Source organism: Diadema antillarum, unplaced genomic scaffold (assembly GCF_040938485.1).
Source record: "Diadema antillarum isolate AM-2024a unplaced genomic scaffold, OU_Dant_1.0 seq00000688_RagTag, whole genome shotgun sequence".
Classification (NCBI taxonomy): Eukaryota; Metazoa; Echinodermata; class Echinoidea; order Diadematoida; family Diadematidae; genus Diadema; species Diadema antillarum.
The window spans coordinates 1675256-1696306 of NW_027271593.1; the positions used below are offsets into that span (position 1 = coordinate 1675256).

The 21051-nt window shown below is 38.2% G+C and overlaps 1 protein-coding gene across 1 annotated transcript; it reads left to right on the forward strand.

Annotated features, from left to right (window-relative positions):
- The first annotated feature begins 5938 nt into the window (after nt 1-5938).
- LOC139737308 (UPF0390 protein zgc136864-like) lies at nt 5939-8622 on the forward strand. Its single transcript, XM_071647981.1, has 3 exons — nt 5939-6060; nt 7441-7496; nt 8142-8622. Exons 1-3 carry the CDS (start codon nt 5955-5957, stop codon nt 8280-8282), a joined length of 303 nt encoding a protein of 100 aa, XP_071504082.1. The 5' UTR covers nt 5939-5954; the 3' UTR covers nt 8283-8622.
- Nucleotides 8623-21051: the final 12429 nt, after the last annotated feature.

Consider the following 21051-nt stretch of genomic DNA (forward strand, 5'->3'; position numbering starts at 1 on the left):
AACTTTAGAGGGAAGTGATTTAAAAATATTTGGATGGAATTTGCCAAAGGTCAAATGTCAATGAACTTTGTCTAAAAAATACGTTTTTGCCCATTTCTCCAAGTAGGAAGATCCAATTTTTATAAAACTTGATACAAAAGTTATAGAGAAGGTAGGCAGAGAACACATCAGGGGTGGAATATAATTGTTGATTCATACATGGCTATGGCAACCCAATATTAAGGTTTTTACTAAGTTTGCAGGAGGCTATATCATAACTTTCACAGTTTGGAAGTGATTCAATTCCCATTCAATTGGAACAATTTCAATCAGACTTGGAGAGGAGAGTGGTTATGGAAAGTTACACATTTTACCAAACAAGAAGGTCACCTTAGGGTCAAAGGTCACGGGCAGGGCCAATGAACTTTAAGAGCCAATGTCAGTTTTTAGGGCGCGTTTTTATTATGGCTCATAACTTTTGATCTAAATGTCTCTTTGCAACCAAGTAGGTGGTAGACATATGTCTCTTCGGGAGTTGAAGGTCACCACAAGGTCCAAAGTCACAGACAGGGGTCAATGAACTTTTAGGGGCCAATGTCAAGTTTTAAGGGTGCGTTTTGATTATGTGTTGTACGTTTGTAGGCGAGACACATTTCGGCACTTGCCTAGAGTTTTTACTTATTTCTTTCTTTCTTTCTTTCTTTCTTTTTTTTTTTGGGGGGGGCACCAAGCATATTTCCACTACTTGAATAGATATTAAATCTTGTTAGCTGAACATTACTACACATACAACTTCATTCAAAACTTGGATGGAGAGATTAGATTTCTTGATGTTTAATGAAAAACAAAATCTTTGTGATTATTAGACCATATCACATGAAATCTAATCCAGTTGTACGAAATGAATTTTAGTTTACAGGTGTGAAGATATAAACAATATAATAATGTAATATTAATATTACACCCATGTACAGTGTCATTAAAATTTTTTGGGACATGTATGTTGTATGTAGATATTTACATACCTCTATATATGAAGAAAATAGTTTGTTGTGGAAAGACATAGGATGCCCCCTTTGGCCCCTATAGAGGGGTTTAAAATGTGGGGGAGGGGCCCAAGGAAAAAAAAAAAAAAGGTAATTGCATCATATTCTTCAGAATTAACTAGTAGCCAAATTTCATTCAAACTTGGTGGGAATCATCCTTTAGGGTTATGGACCCCTAGTCGTTCATATGATATGGGGCGTTTGCACCCCCTGGACCCGCAACGAAATTAAGGGAGTAAACTTTAAAAATCTTCTCCAGTGACCCTTCACTAGTGGAGTGAAGATATGCTGTATGTAGTAACCCTTATATAGCACTAAGAATGTAATTTGTTCTTTGCAAGACTAAGGATAGCATTGTTCCTGGGGGGTTTCCCCCTCACCCTCCCCAGTTCCCCCCCCCCCCCCCCAGAAAAAGAAACAAACAACTGGGAAAAGGGGCCTTAACAGCAAACTGCACGTAGTGTATCGATCGCGTTACTCAGGTGAACGGCTTGCCCCCTGGGGGCTCTTGTTTCATTTGTAATGCATTATACACTTCTTTTGGAAGTACCATTAAAGAAATCAAGAAAACTTGTTGCCTATTTGCATGATGAAAATGGGCTTTACTTGTACATAAATAAATCCTGTGCATGGATGTGTTAACCAGTATATTGATGGATGTAAAATGTTATAATGTTGTATGTGATACATACCTTGATATGAGTATGAAAGTTTGAAGTGGCCTTCAAAGATCCAGAAATTACTTTGTCACAATGACAGCATTTCGCTTTCATTCCACTACCATTAGGGTCCTCAATAATAGTCTCTAGCTTTTAAATATTGGTGGTGGCATGATTAAGTGGTGCCTCCTAGTTTGTTTAATCTATTGGAACTGTGTATTTCCCATATGCTTATGGCATTTGATGGATCATGAGCACATGTAGACAATACAGATGAGAAAAACCTTGTGCCGATGCTATAGGAAATATCACGTGGGATTTAATATTAATAATATTTAACTACATGAATGACCTACATGTATTTAATTTTGGAACTATATAGGCTATAACCAATCCTCTACATAGGGGAAAACATGCAATTCATCCCACTACTCTGTAATTTACATGAAATCAACATAAATGCAGTGAATGTTATGCCTGCCTGAACACATTCTTAAGGCCCATTCTCATTTGAAAAAGTTGCAACATTAGAATTAATTTTTTTGCAATTTTGACTTTCTGTTCCCACTGCAAAGGATTATAAGAAATGTAAATTTGCTTGTATAATGTACATACTTTAATTTCTTGTTGAAACTTATGACCTATGGCAATTATGAAATATTTCAAATGGTCAATTTGTGCACTTCTTGAAAACAAATAGTGTTTTCATCAATTCCTATTGTGTCCCCTCTTTCCCCCACATCATGGGAAATGATGCAGTTACATGCTAGAGAGTACTAGATACCTAAGGGGAAAGAGAAATAAGCAATCCAGATAAAATTGAAGAACAAATGAAGTTTTATTGTAATGTAATTGAATGTAATTAAAAGCAATTGACAGTAATTAAAGTCAATTACAATTTTTTCCAAAAATGTAAATAATTACGTTGTAATTGAGCTCAACAGTGACCCTGCCTCTGACATCTATTTATGCTCCAACTATTATTTTGAAATGTTTTTTTTCTCCCTGAAAAATAGTAAATAATGTTGTCATCAGAAATCAACATAGGAACATGCATCAGGCCGAATTAAAATTCACAATATGTCAGAAGAAAACATGATTATGTCAATAGGTATGAAGTTGGAAGATTGATGAAAAATATGTCTGATCATCCCAGCCGTTACTTGAGCTTATATCTCCTCAGTTGTAAATTGCATCTAACTGTAGACTTTAAGATTACTATTAACAAATTTTCAGGAATCGAAGTGTGCCTTTAAAAAATCTGTGTGCTTAGAAATTTGAAGACACACCCACAATAAGTCATAAAATTTTACATTTTTATTCTAATGAGAGATAATTGTTAAATGTATGACCTATCCTGATAAGAGTTTCTGAAATTAACTGACATATTTTTATCACATTTGAAAGGGAATATTGATCCTTGTTTAAAATGGATCATTAACATATTTGTATGAACTTAGATCACAGTCAGTGCATGTCTGTTAGATGAGCAAGAATGTGTATTAGTTTAGTCTCGTGTCATACAGTGATCTGTACAAAATGTATAAAATTCAAAAGTAAGAATGAATTTAAACATGTGATAATTTTGTGATTCAGGCACTAACTTTAACAAATTAAATGTCAAATCACAGCCCATGTAGCTAGAATGGATGAATCATTGTTAGACGGTATCTGCAGTTATATATACTGTTGTTTTTATCAGTATTACAACTTTATAATAATTATCATGTAAATGATAATGATGATTAATTTTTAGTATTGTAATTACTATCATTGTCAATGTTGTCAGGATTTCTATCAAATGTATTTATAATTCTATTTCATTTATTATTTCCAATTATTATTTTCACCATTGATATGGTTGTAAGTGCTGTTTTAGTGTTGGTTATTTGAATCATTGCTTTGAATTATTAGATCACTGCTGGACTTGCCATTTTGCCAGTGGTTATTTTGTATTGCACTCATTAACAGGCAGGCAAACTCACAGGAAGGCAATATTGTTGGGACGATATTATTTTGTAAACAGAGAATAGTGAAGAAAGTTCTGCATATTCTTTCAAGTGAGAGTCACCCGTGGAAATTATTTATGGATGAGGTCTGGAAAGAGACTGCAGTCTCCTAAGTGTAGGACGAGTAGGTACCTGAATTCATTTGAATGAGTCCCATTCTCTATAGGGGCATAGTTTCTGCCGTTGTCGTATGAATTGCCTCATGTACATATATATATGCATTCATATGTTGCATGCATGCAATATAACATAACTCACATAGACACATGTATTTATAGGCCTACTCATACATTTCATATCCCCCCACACAAACATGTACTCGTACATGTATACATGCACATGCACACACACAGACTTACACACACTACACAACACACACACACACACACACATGTACTCATACATGTACACATGCACATGCACACACACACACACATGCACGCGCTGTAAATGGTGCATATCTGCATTTGTTTTGATATGTATTCATTTTATGTAGGACTGTTGAATGTTTATTTCTTTGATTATTCATTCTGGTAATGTATTTATATTCTGTTATTTATGTCTATTATATGTATTGTGAAAATTGTGCTGTAAATGTTACATATATTCATATTTGTACACTTGGAACAACTAAATTTCCACTTTATGGACAATAAAGCTGAAATTGAAATTAAAATTGAGTATGACGATTAAAAGGATTAATGATTAATGTCGGGTATGTAGATGTAAAAAGGAAAAAAATGTTATTGTGTTTTAATTCAGTTAAAAAAAAATTAACGTTTGGAAGAAGAGAGAGAGAGAGAGAGTGTGTGTGTGTGTGTGTGTGTGCGTGTGTTGGGTAGGTCTGACAGTCTGTCGTGGGACAGCGAACAAAAGAAATTCTGGGGAACAATGGTCCCACAAAGGTAAACAATAGACCCACAACCGTCAAACAATAGAAAGTGGCTTTATTCCGTAAACGTTTGTGGGTCGACTAAACTGTGGGTGTCCTAGAAGAGAATGTCAGACGAGTGTGTGTGTGTGTGTGTGTGTGAAGAGAGAGATCGTGGGAGAGGGGTGGATGGATGGCGTTGGGGTTAGTGAGTTGTGATAATGATGCTGGAGGATTTTTCCAAACAGTTGGGGCAGTAGTTTGGCATCATGCTATCTGAATGGGACTAATGAATTATTACTTTTCCATATTAGAAAGCCGTCAAGTAGAATAAACACAAGAATAGTATAAACAGGTATTAATATTCGAGTAGCTTTTGTCCAATAGGAGGGGATGAGAGAAATATAATTTATTTCATTTATGGGTATGAGATAAAAAAAACCATACAAACAAATTAAGGACGTGGATTTATGGGGCATTCATTGTGCTGTCATTCAAATAAAATGATGACATGCTTTTGTATAATAGCTGTATCAAAATGGCACTCTATTATTTTAAAGTTAAAGGCACGATATTTTTATTTAACAATATAATGCACACTTGTTTCACTTCGATTAAATGTTAATTACCAGTACAGTAGATGTCTATGGACAGGTATGGCATAAAGCAAGGTTTCAGTGATCTAAATACATGTATTTATATCACTGAAATCGTGCTTTATGCCATACCAGAGACTCATGTAGCTATGCTTGGAATAAAATTCTATGTTGATTAGATAGGTCAACTGCTAATAGTACCAAGCTTGATAATGAACCCTAGCAACAGGCACTTATACATGGCCCATGATTTTTCAGTTTTAATGAAACGAAAATTGAACACTTTATCTGAGAATGTAGAACGTAAATGACTTCTTCAAACCAGCTAGTGTGATGCATAATTGTACATAGCATGCTCTATCGCTACAAATTACAATATTAATATTGTGTAAAGTACGCTATCGCAACAAATTTTGTAAACACTCGGAATCATTTTGTACAAGTATCACCCCTGAATGGCTCGTATGCATGCAAAGTCTGCGCGTTGCGAACTGCCCATCCACGCATGCATGCGTTGCAGCGTACACTTATGGCTACGGCGTCGCGTACGTCCCACTGCACTGAAGTAATTTTAGTTCAGTGAGTGCTCACCACAGAATGAACTCTAAGACACGTGTTTAGAGTTCTGTGGTGCGCAAGCGCACATCCGCTATTAGTCTGTTTCAAGACCCCTTTTGAAGAAATGCCCCAATCTGTGCCGTCTAAAAAAAACACGTTTTATGAAGTTAGCCTTTTACATTTAGGTCCTACAGGGTCTGTAAATTGTAGCGTCTAGACGAGAACAAAAATTTACCATGGTACAGGGAAAGGTGAGGACGAAAGTTCAAGTCCCAGGAAGTGGGAGGAAAAATAAACAGAGGACTTCACACCAGAAAAAGTATAATCAACCTAAGAAAGGCGGTAAATATACCACTCTGTATTATTATTGTGACGATGTGGAATCATTTTGTAGCCCCACATATTATTTTATGTGTTATGAAAATGTGATGAACCTACTAACAGTTAGACCTATATGGTCCCTACTTTGACCGAAAGATCGGTCTGTATCTGTCCGTCGGGGAATGTTCCGCGGAGACTGCGTCTGGCTTCACGGATCCCCTCCGTATACAACAGCGTTAATGGCAAAATATAAAAAGAGTCCTCCGGACAGACGGATCTTTCTGTCTAGTCCCTACTATACTATTCTGTAGTACTAGATCTAGATGCCGTCTAGTTCTTTGTACTATTACTACTAGGCTACCTACCCCATGTACTGTTACTCGCTAGCACTCGAGTCGTAGTGTTAGTGTTAGTATTTAGTCGCATGACTTGACGTAAATTATCATATATATGCATGTACTACCCAATACAGATTCTCTGGAAAGTTTCTTGTCAAAAGGTCAAAGGCCAAAAGGTCAAAGGTCAAGTGAAAGTGTTAAATTTCACATCTTCTTTGAACTTATAAAAGGATCAAAAGTTGGGTACAAATCCCCAAATACTTGCACTCTTATTAGACAGTATAGCCATTCATCCAAATAAACCTAGTTCAAGGAAAGTGAACATTCAATGCATGTGTGACAAACCTGTCATTTTAATATTTTGCCAGATGTATGAAACTGTCATCACACATTGTCAAGGCATTGTGCTATAGATCTTAGACCTATTCGTAGAACCATGTATTATGGCGGAGGCATATCAGTCGCCATAGCGACATTTCTAGTTTGCTTTATCTTGCTGTGTAATGATCACCTCTGGGTGACTTTTCCTTTCCTTGTTCCTTCATTTTAAAGGGACTGTATAGTACTGGTTGAGGTGGGGATTCATGTTTTGAACATTCCTAAGTGAGATAATTATCTCACTTAGGAATGTTCAAAACATGAATCATGAGAAACCTCTTATGAAATATGAAAGATCACGTAATTTTAAGAAGGATTCAACGTTTATTTGATGAAAATTGGTTTTCAAATGGATGAGATATGAACAAAAAAAATGATAATAAAAGACTACAGGCCACGCCTTTTATTAGGATCTCTTTGTTTCACCTTGTTTTTGGATATCTCAACCATTTCAAAACCAATTTTCATCAAATAAACTTTTGATACCCCTTAGAATTGCATGTTCTTTGACATCTCATTGAGTGGTTTCTGAATATCTTGCAAAACATTAAAAGCTAAATCCTCTCCTTGACCAGAACTGTACGCACCCTTTAAGTTAAAAATACATGTACCGTACCTAGCCCTTGTGTTTTGTTACAAACACCATCAATATTGGATAACAAACTTCATTGTTTTACATTTTCAGCTCGCTACATTGCCCCCAAGAAAGCAAGGCAGATTCAGGCTGCAAAACTCAAAAAGGTAAATCTACCTTGAATAAACCAGTATCCAGATTCCATGTGGTATTTGACTAGATGGATTTATGATGTTACACTTATGATGAAGGCATGTAAGATTGTAAAATGTAAAGTACATTGAGTATTCAAATATGAAAATCAAAGCATAATACACATTGTATTTTTGCTTTTTTAAGAAAAAAAAGACTCTACTTTTTTAATGGTACACATTTGTACACCCATACAGTTATCATATTAAAAAAGCTAGTACTATCTTGCTAGTCCCCACCTCCTCCCCCACAAACAAACAACAGCAGCTGCAAGTGAATGGTATTTAAACCAACTTGAGTCATGTTCTGTGTAATATCCATTGTCCTCACTGAAGAATGTGTGCCATCTTTTGTCAACATTGCACAAGTCAGCATTGTTGGGACCTCATGAAAAATAGTAAATTGTAATGATTATCATCCAGTGGGATGTTGATTCAGAGTGCAGTTATGGTACACTTCTTTTCTAGAAAGAGATGCAATGGTAAGATCTTCTTGCAAAAGAAAAAAAAATTGAGATTTGACTAGTCATTTGGAAACAGCCAAAAAAAGGATAAGGAATTTAATCAAGCCTATATGACTTGACTTTTCTTTGTTGCCATACTTTCCTTTCTGATTTGCAGAACATTACAAAAGCAATCACTGCACGAAATGAAATGGACATCATATCCAAGGCATCATCATCAGAACCTAAGCAGCTGGCAGTCGTTGCAACCACTTCATCAGGAGATGGGACTGCAAAGACCCAGAAAGGGAAAAAATGACGGGCTGATTTCTTTCCTCATGAACACTGCAGTGTCTTCTGCTTAATTTCCAGGTTTTACCTGTCGCCGTATACAAGATAGTCAGTGATATCACAAGAATTATGCATCTTGAGTCATCCTAGTGTCGTTCAGACATTGTGTGAAAGGAGTGAGCAAAACCACAGTTTTAGCCTCATTATTGAATAATTCATGTGTAGACATACATCATGGTGGAGAACAGCCGTGTCTCATCAACATGGAATTTTATTCAGACTCTGTCAATGGCAGCTAGATGTGCTGAATCAGAGGGAAAAAAATGAAATATGAAATGCCTTTTGATGATGTGAGACAAGAACCTGGTACTGGATATGTACATGAAGTGTATATTGTGTTTTTGTTTTCATTAATTTTGCGAGTTGACTATTACAAATTTGTGAAATTAATAACTCTTGAAAATGCCTCCAATAACACTAATGCACTGTGTATCATCTGCAAGGTGAGACATCAGTAATTTCTTTTTTTTTTTTTGCTGATACTTTGGGCCGAATGCATAATACAAGCAATTGCTTCGAGCAAAAGCACAAGCTCGTCTAGTAAAAGGTGTAGCTCAAGCAATTGCTTAAATACATATGCATAATCTTTTGCTTGTGCACATACCTTTTGCTTGCATTCAGCAAGCAATTGCTTATAGGGTTCGAACAATAGCGTCACGCTTGTGCGAACACTGTACGTCTGAGAACAAAGGCGTGTTTCATATTAGGTACTAGTATTTCATAGGGGCATGTGTGAGCTGGAACCTGACATAGCAGTATAGTGATCATAACAACGCTCATATGAAATACACACACACACACACACATACGCTTATACCTTTTGCTTGTCCCGCACAAGCAATTGCTTGCGTTTTCAACAAAAGGGACGTCACGCCTGTGCGAACACAAGAACAAAGGCGAGTGTGGCAGCATGCATTTGAAAGGGCATGTGTGTGCAGAAACATTTCCTGACATAGCAGAAGAGCTATGAAATGACACTCATAAATGCACACACAGACGCACACACACACACAACTATACACACACTCGTATTTCTGGCTGATTCCCATCACTGCTTACAATAGCCCGCATCTGCCAGATCGCACGTGGAGAGACGTCTCCTTGCTCTCCACCGAAGTCAGACATCCTACCTGTTTTTCATCAAATTTTGCGTGCTAACCACTGGACATTCCCGTTGTTGAAATGAAAACTTTCTTACTCTACTTAAGAGTAATTTCTTGTAGATTTATACCACTCCTTCACAATTGTTGTCTTTCTTCCATGAGTATGAACATGATACTTAAAAGGGAACGTCCCAGGTAAGCAAAAGCTCAAGCTCATTTTACAGAGCTTGGAAAATCGTAAGCAATTGCTAGCAAGAACTAGCAAAAGGTATGTTTTATGCATACGTTTTTAAGCAAATGCTTGGTCTCTAAGCAATTGCTTGCGGACAGCAAGCAATTGCTTGTACTTGCTAGCAAGAGCTTCTGCTCGCAAGCAATTGCTTGTTTTTATGCATACGGATTCGAGTAAAAGGCTAGCACAAGCAATTGCTAGCGTTTATGCATTCGGCCCTTTCTGTCACTGGTGCTCAATAGCAAATTCAATCACTCAAGTTTTTTTCAAAAAATCCTAATTTGGGCAATTCCATGAGAAATGTTCACTTTGGTGAAAAAATGAAGTTTTGAGTTTCACTTAAGTTCTCAAATATTCTAAGAAAGTAACATATATATTTTCATTTTTCACTAATCGCATCTTTGTCATTGCAAAATTTTGTATTTTTCTCAGTCAATGAAAATACTGTATGATGTGTTGCAATGACGCAAAAATTTGGCTATTTTTAAAGAGTTTAGTGTTCTTGTCTCTAAAGAAGGCCAGATATGTCCTAGAGGCCTTGCTCAGCTTTTAAATTATAGTCCAGTGTATACATCAACGGAAAAATCACAACCAACTTCCTTAGCATTCATCAGTTTTTGACCCATTGATCCTCAAAGTTGTGTGATTTCTATAACATTTGAAGCGTCATGTCCGTTACGTTTTTCACTATAAGTTTTCATAGCCAAGAGGAAATTAGTGTAAAGTTGCTGTAAATTCATTTTCTATGTTAGGATTGAATCCCCTTGCATGTGTGAAAACCACTTTTCTATACCACTTCTAGTTTTCCTGTAAATGGCGTAACGGACATGACACTTTGCGTAACGGACATGACACCTCATATTAGACAAGTGGCAAAAATAACACTGTGGCCCAGTGAAACAGGGTGGTGATTATTTTTAATTGCTTTAGGATAGTAGGACATTTCCATACTTCAGTAAATAATTAAGTCCGCACATCACTCAATAAAACAAAAACAAGCAGACTTTGCTTTCTGCCACTGGAAGACTGTTGATTTTAGATGGTCTTGCTACCCTGTTACACCGGTTTGATCCATTCCCACCTTTTGTAACCCTGACTGATAAACAGCAGCTGTCATTCCAAGGAGTATTTAGACAATGGAGTTTTCATTGTTGACCTTCCCTTCAATACTTAAAATGAGCACTTTCTACATATAAGTACATTGTAGACCACATTTAACACATATCCACCATGGAGTCAACACAACAGCCAGGAACTCCTGCACAGATGGATCCTCGAGCATCCAATGAACATGATCACTGATGATACATCATCAAAGAATCCAAATGTCACCAGCATCAATGTCTTCAATGATGGTGTTGCCTCATAATTAAAAAAAAAAAGAAGTTTGTGCTGCATCCATACATACAATATACCTCTCTCATCTCTCTGAGTATATAAATCCACACCTTCAGTGGCACGTTAATGAGATATCACTTGCCAAGAGGGCTGAGAATGGAATTGTTTGCTTTATTAAGCGTGTTGACAGTACATGTAGCTCTATCGTCAGAGAAAGTCGGTCTGAATGCTGGCTATCCATTTCATCAATACAACTAAACTAGATGTACCTCTATGCCAAGGGATATACTGGTATATATGACAGCGCACAGCATCGTACAAAAAGCACAATTTTGAGATGCTATGAGAAGATGTTTATCCACTGAAAGGTACACTGTATAATCATTTAGTTGGTACTGAAAGCATCCAGTATTTCAAAAAGTCCTAACCTCACAAGCTGGTGAGAATAATGTAACCAGTACACCACTCTGGCAAGCCTTAAGAAGTGCCTAAGCAAGCAATAAGTTGATTATACAATTTGAACGAGTTGAATTTGCCATGAAGAAAACAAGAAATACTTTGTTGCCCAGGTGACCACTCTATGGAAATGGATTATATGTTGTGAAAATTCTCAGAAAAAAAAGGGGGCTTGATCATTCACTTCTAGCCAAGAAAAGAAAGTATTTGTTGACAATGATAAAGTACTGGTACTAGCAGTGGAATTTTTACAATAGTCTATCCAAGATTGGATAACAGAGGATGATTCTACTCCAAGGATGACATTAATGCCAAATGAAAGAACTTTGCAGAAATGAAATTTTCATACCTTATTTCTTTCAGATGATAACACTAATTTGATAATGGTACCAAACAGTTTTGTGGTCCTGTTTCATTGCATAAAAGTTGATGCAATCCTGAGTGCATTTTAATGATGTTGTATTCAAACTTTTTATTTCATACAGATTTGGTTCGTTCTGTTTTCTTTGCCTATCCGCAGATATGGAGACATGGTCTTCTGTGTTGTACATGTATGCCATTGTGGTACTCTGGGCATTGTACTCCATGTGCTTTAGAGTAGCTGTTAGATCACTGAAACCTGCAATAAAAGGACTTTTTGATGTTTTGTTCAAGAACATAATGTAGTTGGCAGTGTGCAGTTATTTCAATCTTTTTATTTTGAAACAAAGAAGTGAAAATATGGTTCACCTTACAAGGGTGTCATGTCCGTTACACTAGTGTATAATACTAAGTATCAAATATTAGGCCACTAAGAGAAAAATAACCATAGTATAAGATAGTAATATGTCCTATTATGCTATGGTGGGTGGTAGTAAATGGAAATTTGTCACTAATTGTAGCTAGCTGGTGCAGGAGCGAATTTGTTTTATATTTCTTTGTTTTGTAAATATATACAAAGACTAACCCCCCTAAAATGATATAAATATAAGAAATATTACATGATTGCAGTTATGATGTGTGTCCCTATGTTCTAACCTTACTATGCAAACAATTGAATATCTGCTATACCCTGTAATAAAAAAATTCTCTTAGCTTAAAAAAAGTGGACAAAACTGTCATGTCCGTTACGATCGAAGTGTCATGTCCGTTACGCAATATTTTAAACTATTAAAAAAGAATGAACAGTAAAACTACTCTAAATTAGGACTTTATGAGTAAAGCATGACCTAAAGGTTTAATCAAGACCAAAACCAGCTGCATCTTATCCAAAAATTCACAGGAATTTTCATAATGGTAAGTAGATCAAAATGCCTTGTCCATTTAGTGTCATGTCCGTTACGCTCGCTAAAAATGCAATTTCTCAACAACCACTTGATAAATTTCCATGAAATTTTCTGTGTACATTACATATACTTAAATGTGTCTGATAAACTCAATTAGAATCTTTTGGAGACTCCCAATTTCATTGTGTGATGGTTTGAATCACAAAAAAGTGGTCTGAATGTCATGTCCGTTACGCTGGAATTGACCATTTGTGAAATACAGTATACAGTACATGTATTCTGTACAAATCTAGCAGTCTCAGTTTATGCCAATATCACATTTTTGTAAAAATCACATCAACAGGACTACCTTGTTTGTGTTTTTCAAGTTATGATGAGTGTTACATGGGGCAAAATTATAGGTGAGCAAGACTGGCGTAAATCAGATGTTACTGCCAAGTTTCTTGGCCTCTAAAAAGGTTTCTCACTGGTTCAGTCTATCACAGTGAAGAAAAGCCCAGACTGGAACTAGTCCATAATGCTGTACCCACTGTTGTGTAGCATGACAGATATAGTACTGTATGATGATCAACTGATGGTTCTTAGTAGCTCTTGGCAAGGATTAGGAGTCTGAAGCTTTAACCTGAATGTTGAAAAAACATTCCTTTACAGGGGCGTCACCAGCTTTTTTTCAAGGGGGGTGCGTTTTGACACTAAAATGTAACGAGATTTTTTGGACAGACATTTGGAATATGATAGGAAGCTCTCAATCCCTAGACTTTTACTGTTTTTTGAGGGAAACCAAGCGGGGAAAGGGCACCGGCGTAGCTAGGATTTTATCTTGGGGGGGGGGGGGGGGGGGAGGAGGATTAGAAGTACCTGTTGTCCCCCCCCCCTCCTCCCACTCTTAGAACTGAAATTGCATTTTGATGTTGCAAATGGTGCAATTTGATGCATGTTTTGCTTGTTTTATCGACTTGAAACAGTCCCACTTGTTTAAGGTAGCAGTAAATTTTGATGTAGATTATTAATGAACAATTTGCCCGTAAAATAGTATCATCCAAATAAACTTCCTGTTTTAATATTTACACTGAATATCATGAACGCGGCCAAGCAAGAGCGATAAGAGTGAGCGAGTGGGAGGATGTGGGTGTCCCCTCCCACGGTGAGCACTTTTTGCATTTTGATGTTCTAAATAGTAAATAATTTGATGCAAGTTTTTTACATGTTTTATCGACTTGAAACAGTCATTTTTTTTATTTTTTTATTTTTGCTTTGGAAATTAAGGGGGGCGCACCGGGTGCAACTGCCGGTAATTACTGGCAACAACATCGGGTGAATGGCATAACAATTAAATGCGAGCGAGCGAAGAAAGCGAGCTTGAAAAGTTTGACATTTAGTCCCAAAACTGCCATTTGGAGACATATTTTTTTCGCTTTGGAAATAAAGGGGGGCGCACCGGGCGCAACTGCCGGCAATAACTGGCAGCAACATCAGGAGAATGGCATAACAATTAAATGCGAGCGAGCGTAGCGAGCGAGCTGGAAAATTTTGACACATCACAGTAAAAAAAAAACTGCCGTTTTTAGCTATATATTTTCGCTTTGGAATTTAAGGGGGGGGCATCGACCGCAACTGCTGGCAATTACTGGCAGCAATATCAGGAGAGCATAACGATTATTATTAATGCGAGCGAGCGAGCTTGAAAATCTTACATTTCACAGTCCAAAAACTGCCGTTCTTAGCCATATCTTTTCGCTTTGGAAATTAAGGGGGGGGGGCGCACCGGGCGGAACTGCTGGCAATTACTGGCAGCAACATCAGGTGAATTGCATAACGATTAAATGCGAGCGAGCGAAGAGAGCGAGCTTGAAAATTTTGACATTTTACAGTAAAAAAAAATGCCGTTTGTAGCTATATTTTTTCGCTTTGGAAATTAAGGGGGGGGGGCGCACCGGGCGCAACTGCTGACATTTACTGCCAACATCAGAAGAATTGCATAAAGATTTTAAATGCGAGCGAGCTCGAAAATTTTGACATTTTACAGTCCAAAAACTGCCGTTTGAAGCTATGTCTTTTTTTGCTTTCGAAATTAAGGGGGGGGGGAGGCGCACCGGGCGCAACTGCTGGCAATTACTGGCAGCAATATCAGGAGAATTTAAATGCGAGAGCGGTAGCGAGCGAGCTTGAAAATTGTGTTATTTTACAGTCCCCAAACTGCCGTTTGTAGTAATATTTTTTTGCTTTGGAAATTGAGGGGGGGGCGCACCGGGTGCAACTGCCGGCAATTACTGGCAGCAACTTCAATGGCATTATACGACTAAATGCGAGCGAGCGGACAAAAACTGCCATTTGAAGCTATATTTTTTTCGCTTTGGAAATTGTGAGGGGGGGGGGGACGCCCGGTGCACCCCCCCCCCCCCCCCCCCCCCCCCCCCCCCCTGGATCCGCCACTGGTAGTCAAGGGTGTCGGTTTATGTTCATGACTGGGGGAGGTATAACCAGCGAGGTGGCGTCGAAGTGACCAAGCGGGGGAAGGATGTCCAAAATCTGCACTTTAGAGCATCCCCTAATTGTGAGTGTTTGTTTGTGTGTGTGTATTATATACATGGAAAAGTTAGGAATTAGCCCATAAAGGTCAAGTCTTTTTATTGGCAATGCAAGACGTTTTTATATAGACTATAAATATGTAAAGCAACACTGCAAAATCAATGATCTAGCTTTGATATAACGAAGCGTAAGGTACAAAGGTGTAAATTCTACATCACATTGTGCAACATTGTAGCGACTCTTTTTGCCGTTCGGATATTCTGAGTACACACTGCGCACATACTGCTTTTATGCAGGATGCCAACCAGGGTCCCATTGCATAAAACTTTTATAGCAACCTTAGAAAATTCAGGTTGGGATTTGCCCAACCTGAAGTTTTTAAGGTTGCTAACCTAAGAATGTAAAATCCGTTGCATAAAAACTCTGGTTGGGAGCTTCCAACCGGAATTTTGTGATTTCAACCGGAAAAAAAATCTGGTTGGAGTTTTATGCAACGGGCCCCAGGAATCACGCTGAATCACAATCTTTTGTCGGCTCCGGGCTTTTTGAACAATGTTTCACACTATACACCTATTTCATGGTTAAAAGAAATCATAGAAGATTTTCTTACCTTAGATGATTTTCTTACCCCCCCCCCCCCTCCCCCCTCCCCCCTCCCCCCTCCCCCCTCCCCCTCCCCCCAGTAAATTTTGATGTAGATTATTAATGAACAATTTGCCCGTAAAATAGTATCATCCAAATAAACTTCCTGTTTTAATATTTACACTGAATATCATGAACGCGGCCAAGCAAGAGCGATAAGAGTGAGCGAGTGGGAGGATGTGGGTGTCCCCCTCCCACGGTGAGCACTTTTTGCATTTTGATGTTCTAAATAGTAAATAATTTGATGCAAGTTTTTTGCATGTTTTATCGACTTGAAACAGTCATTTTTTTTATTTTTTTATTTTTGCTTTGGAAATTAAGGGGGGCGCACCGGGTGCAACTGCCGGTAATTACTGGCAACAACATCGGGTGAATGGCATAACAATTAAATGCGAGCGAGCGAAGAAAGCGAGCTTGAAAAGTTTGACATTTAGTCCCAAAACTGCCATTTGGAGACATATTTTTTTCGCTTTGGAAATAAAGGGGGGCGCACCGGGCGCAACTGCCGGCAATAACTGGCAGCAACATCAGGAGAATGGCATAACAATTAAATGCGAGCGAGCGTAGCGAGCGAGCTGGAAAATTTTGACACATCACAGTAAAAAAAAACTGCCGTTTTTAGCTATATATTTTCGCTTTGGAATTTAAGGGGGGGGGGCATCGACCGCAACTGCTGGCAATTACTGGCAGCAATATCAGGAGAGCATAACGATTATTATTAATGCGAGCGAGCGAGCTTGAAAATCTTACATTTCACAGTCCAAAAACTGCCGTTCTTAGCCATATCTTTTCGCTTTGGAAATTAAGGGGGGGGGCGCACCGGGCGGAACTGCTGGCAATTACTGGCAGCAACATCAGGTGAATTGCATAACGATTAAATGCGAGCGAGCGAAGAGAGCGAGCTTGAAAATTTTGACATTCTACAGTAAAAAAAAAATGCCGTTTGTAGCTATATTTTTTCGCTTTGGAAATTAAGCGGGGGGGGGGGGGGGGGGCGCACCGGGCGAAACTGCTGACATTTACTGCCAGTAACATCAGAAGAATTGCATAAAGATTTTAAATGCGAGCGAGCTCGAAAATTTTGACATTTTACAGTCCAAAAACTGCCGTTTGAAGCTATGTCTTTTTTTGCTTTCGAAATTAAGGGGGGGGGCGCACCGGGCGCAACTGCTGGCAATTACTGGCAGCAATATCAGGAGAATTTAAATGCGAGAGCGGTAGCGAGCGAGCTTGAAAATTGTGTTATTTTACAGTCCCCAAACTGCCGTTTGTAGTAATATTTTTTTGCTTTGGAAATTGAGGGGGGGGGGGCGTACCGGGTGCAACTGCCGGCAATTACTGGCAGCAACTTCAATGGCATTATACGACTAAATGCGAGCGAGCGGACAAAAACTGCCATTTGAAGCTATATTTTTTCGCTTTGGAAATTGTGAGGGGGGGGGGGACGCCCGGTGCACCCCCCCCCCCCCCCCCCCCGGATCCGCCACTGGTAGTCAAGGGTGTCGGTTTATGTTCATGACTGGGGGAGGTATAACCAGCGAGGTGGCGTCGAAGTGACCAAGCGGGGGAAAGATGTCCAAAATCTCCACTTTAGAGCATCCCCTAATTGTGAGTGTTTGTTTGTGTGTGTGTATTATATACATGGAAAAGTTAGGAATTAGCCCATAAAGGTCAAGTCTTTTTATTGGCAATGCAAGACGTTTTTATATAGACTATAAATATGTAAAGCAACACTGCAAAATCAATGATCTAGCTTTGATATAACGAAGCGTAAGGTACAAAGGTGTAAATTCTACATCACATTGTGCAACATTGTAGCGACTCTTTTTGCCGTTCGGATATTCTGAGTACACACTGCGCACATACTGCTTTTATGCAGGATGCCAACCAGGGTCCCATTGCATAAAACTTTTTTAGCAACCTTAGAAAATTCAGGTTGGGATTTGCCCAACCTGAAGTTTTTAAGGTTGCTAACCTAAGAATGTAAAATCCGTTGCATAAAAACTCTGGTTGGGAGCTTCCAACCGGAATTTTGTGATTTCAACCGGAAAAAAAATCTGGTTGGAGTTTTATGCAACGGGCCCCAGGAATCACGCTGAATCACAATCTTTTGTCGGCTCCGGGCTTTTTGAACAATGTTTCACACTATACACCTATTTCATGGTTAAAAGAAATCATAGAAGATTTTCTTACCTTAGATGATTTTCTTACCCCCCCTCCCCCCTCCCCCCTCCCCCTCCCCCTCCCCCCCTCCCCCCTCCCCCCCCCCCCCCCCCGTAGTTACGCCACTGCATTTGGGTGAAATAATTGGACAGATTTCTAACAAAAAAAGCAAGAAAATCTTTTCATCGCGGGAATTATGAGCATGTGGGGTGGGGCAAATGGTGCAATTGCCTTCCAATATTTCTTATGGGGGCAACATTTTTTCTTTCTTTCAAAATCAAGAAAATCTTCTCATTTCGGGAATTATTAATTATGGGGGGGGGGGCGAAATTATAATAATTATGCTTGCCCCTCCAATATTTTTATGGGGGCAACTTTTTTTTTTCTGTCAAATAAAAGGTAAGAAAATCTTCTCGTCTCTGGAATTATGGAGGGGGGGGCAAAAATCTTATGATATGCTTGCCCCTCCATTCTTTTTTTTATGAGGCTAATTTAGGGCTCGCTCTTGGGCTGGCAATATGGATTGGTCAGAAGTAACCTACATAGACCCTACATACTTGTAAGTAGCACACGTACATGCAAACGTGTACGTGTTCCGTACCGTACGGATGTACAGTACGGTCGATACATAGTAAACACTGTATGGAATACTAGTAGATATGTATGAAATCAGTGCTGCCAGAACTAGGGGTGCGAATTGTTTTGCCCACGATTTTTTTTTAATGTCCCTGGTGCAAAATTAAAAACAAAATAGAAAAGAATAATCATTTAGCGTCCGGCGTTGAGGTCGCTTGCAGACTGAAGCTTTTTTTTTTTTTTTTTTTTTTTTAAGGATCTGAAGGGGGGTGCGTTCGCACCCAACGCACCCCCCCTGGTGACGCCCATGCTTTATGTACAATTCTGTAAAGGACCATACACAGTTCAGCCTGACTTCAACTGACCCACTCACATGTATGCTTCCAGCAGTAAATGCATGGCAAGAAATGTAAAATCTACAAATAGCTGTTCTGAGATATCAGGGTGTTGTCATTCTCTTCTTTGATGAGAGAACACAATGACAAAATGCCAAGTAGAAGGTTTTCCTAACCTCCCAGCCATCCTGAATTTGAAGGGAAAAAAAGCTGATTTTTTTTTTTTTGCAAATCCCAGCTCTTGTGTCAATAGCAATTTCCTATTATTATTGATATTTTTACTTCACACTCCAGTAGGGAACTTGCTCATTCTTTCATACTTTCATGCCAAATGAGAAAGTCAGAAAGGTGGGGAGGTCTGGGTTTTCAGATACCACAGTACATGGATATGGGTACATTGTACAATGGAGTTACATGTTCTTTTTGTTAGCTGTTTTATGTACGTGTGTGTATTGTGTCAGTCTTAATGTGGAAATACAATTGTATATTGATAACTTGAAGAAGATGTTATGTCTGACTGTGATGACTACTGGTACAGTACATGTATGATGCTGTTACATGTATTTTACCATTTCTTCCGTGGGAATCTGTGAGTGTGTGTGTGTGTGTGTGTGTGTGTGTGTGTGTACAATGTATGTGTGTGAGAGAGATAGAATATAATCTGCCTAGTTTTAACATATGTTTCATTGTTGATATGATGCTGATACTGAATGAAATTCAAATAAAAAAAAGAGTGTGCATATGTGTTTGGGTGTGTGTGTGTGTGTGTGTATGTATGGCAATGTCCAATGTTATACTCCTACAGTGAGGACATACAATGTATATAACAATTTATGAAACAACTGTTTACATACCTGAAGTCCTTGTCATAGCAAAAGTGTATTTTGCAGCAGTTTAATGGATGTACTTTTGTCATACACTGTACAGTTTACACTTCTTTGAAGTTTGAAATCAGATGAAGAAAGCCCTCTTATGACAAAAATCACAAATTTCTGGTGCTACTGTATATTTTTTACAAGAGCACTACATACCAGGAACAACACTGAACTTGGCTCACCTACCTGCAGTGAAGCAAGTGTGTCATTCATATACATACTGTACATGTACACCATTTCATTAACAGCAACAATTTTCCACAGATTTCTCGCAGTAGAAGGTAGAGAGGATTAAACTCATTACAAGAATTTTTTTTTTTAAAGTTCCACAACAGTGTGTACAAGACATACATAATCAATTGAAGGAGTATCTCCATGAAATAAAAAGTGAAATCACCTTTTCCTCATTATATTCCCTTGTGTGTTGCAATTAAGTTTATATGATTATCAGTTGCCTTAAGAAATTTTGACACGTGCAGGCTGAAACCCCACATAAATGCATGTAATGTTCAAAATAGGAGATTTCCATGTTCAAATATCATTACAAAATGAAACATTCATATTTTATACTGTTGTAATTGGTCCATTTTAATGTAGAATTCACCCAAACTTCATGCAAGTTGAAATTGATGAGGCAATGTAGAACAATCATCGCATTAAACAAAAATACGATTTGACTGGCATGAGTGAATTGTTCAACAATCCACTTTATTGACAAAAAGACAGTAAAATGAGAGTTCCACATCACCTACAACGTAGCATCCATTCCTGAAACTAACATTGCACACAGTAAAAAGTAAGACCTGGGGATGTTTCATAAAGCCATTTGTAAAGTTACGAATGACTGAAGAACAACTGGTGATCAGTTCTGACGTGCTATACTTATCAGGATTTCCCGAATTCAGCACACGAACTGATCACCAGTCTTTCTGAAGTCGTTCATAACTTTAGGAACATTTTTATGAAACAACCCCTGTACATCCAAGCATCTGAATGGCAAGCCTCATAACAGCTTGTAGTTTGCTGCCTGACAATGTAAACTTCTCAGACACACAAGCTATAAGAGTAATTTTGGAACACAAATTTTGAATTTGAATTATGTTATCTTCATGTGGAAGGTAAAAATACAACAATCAATTTATATATTCATGTTTTCCCATGCTACTCTCTTGTGTATAGTTGCTAATTTGTTCATATAGACAAACTGTGCAGACAATTAATGC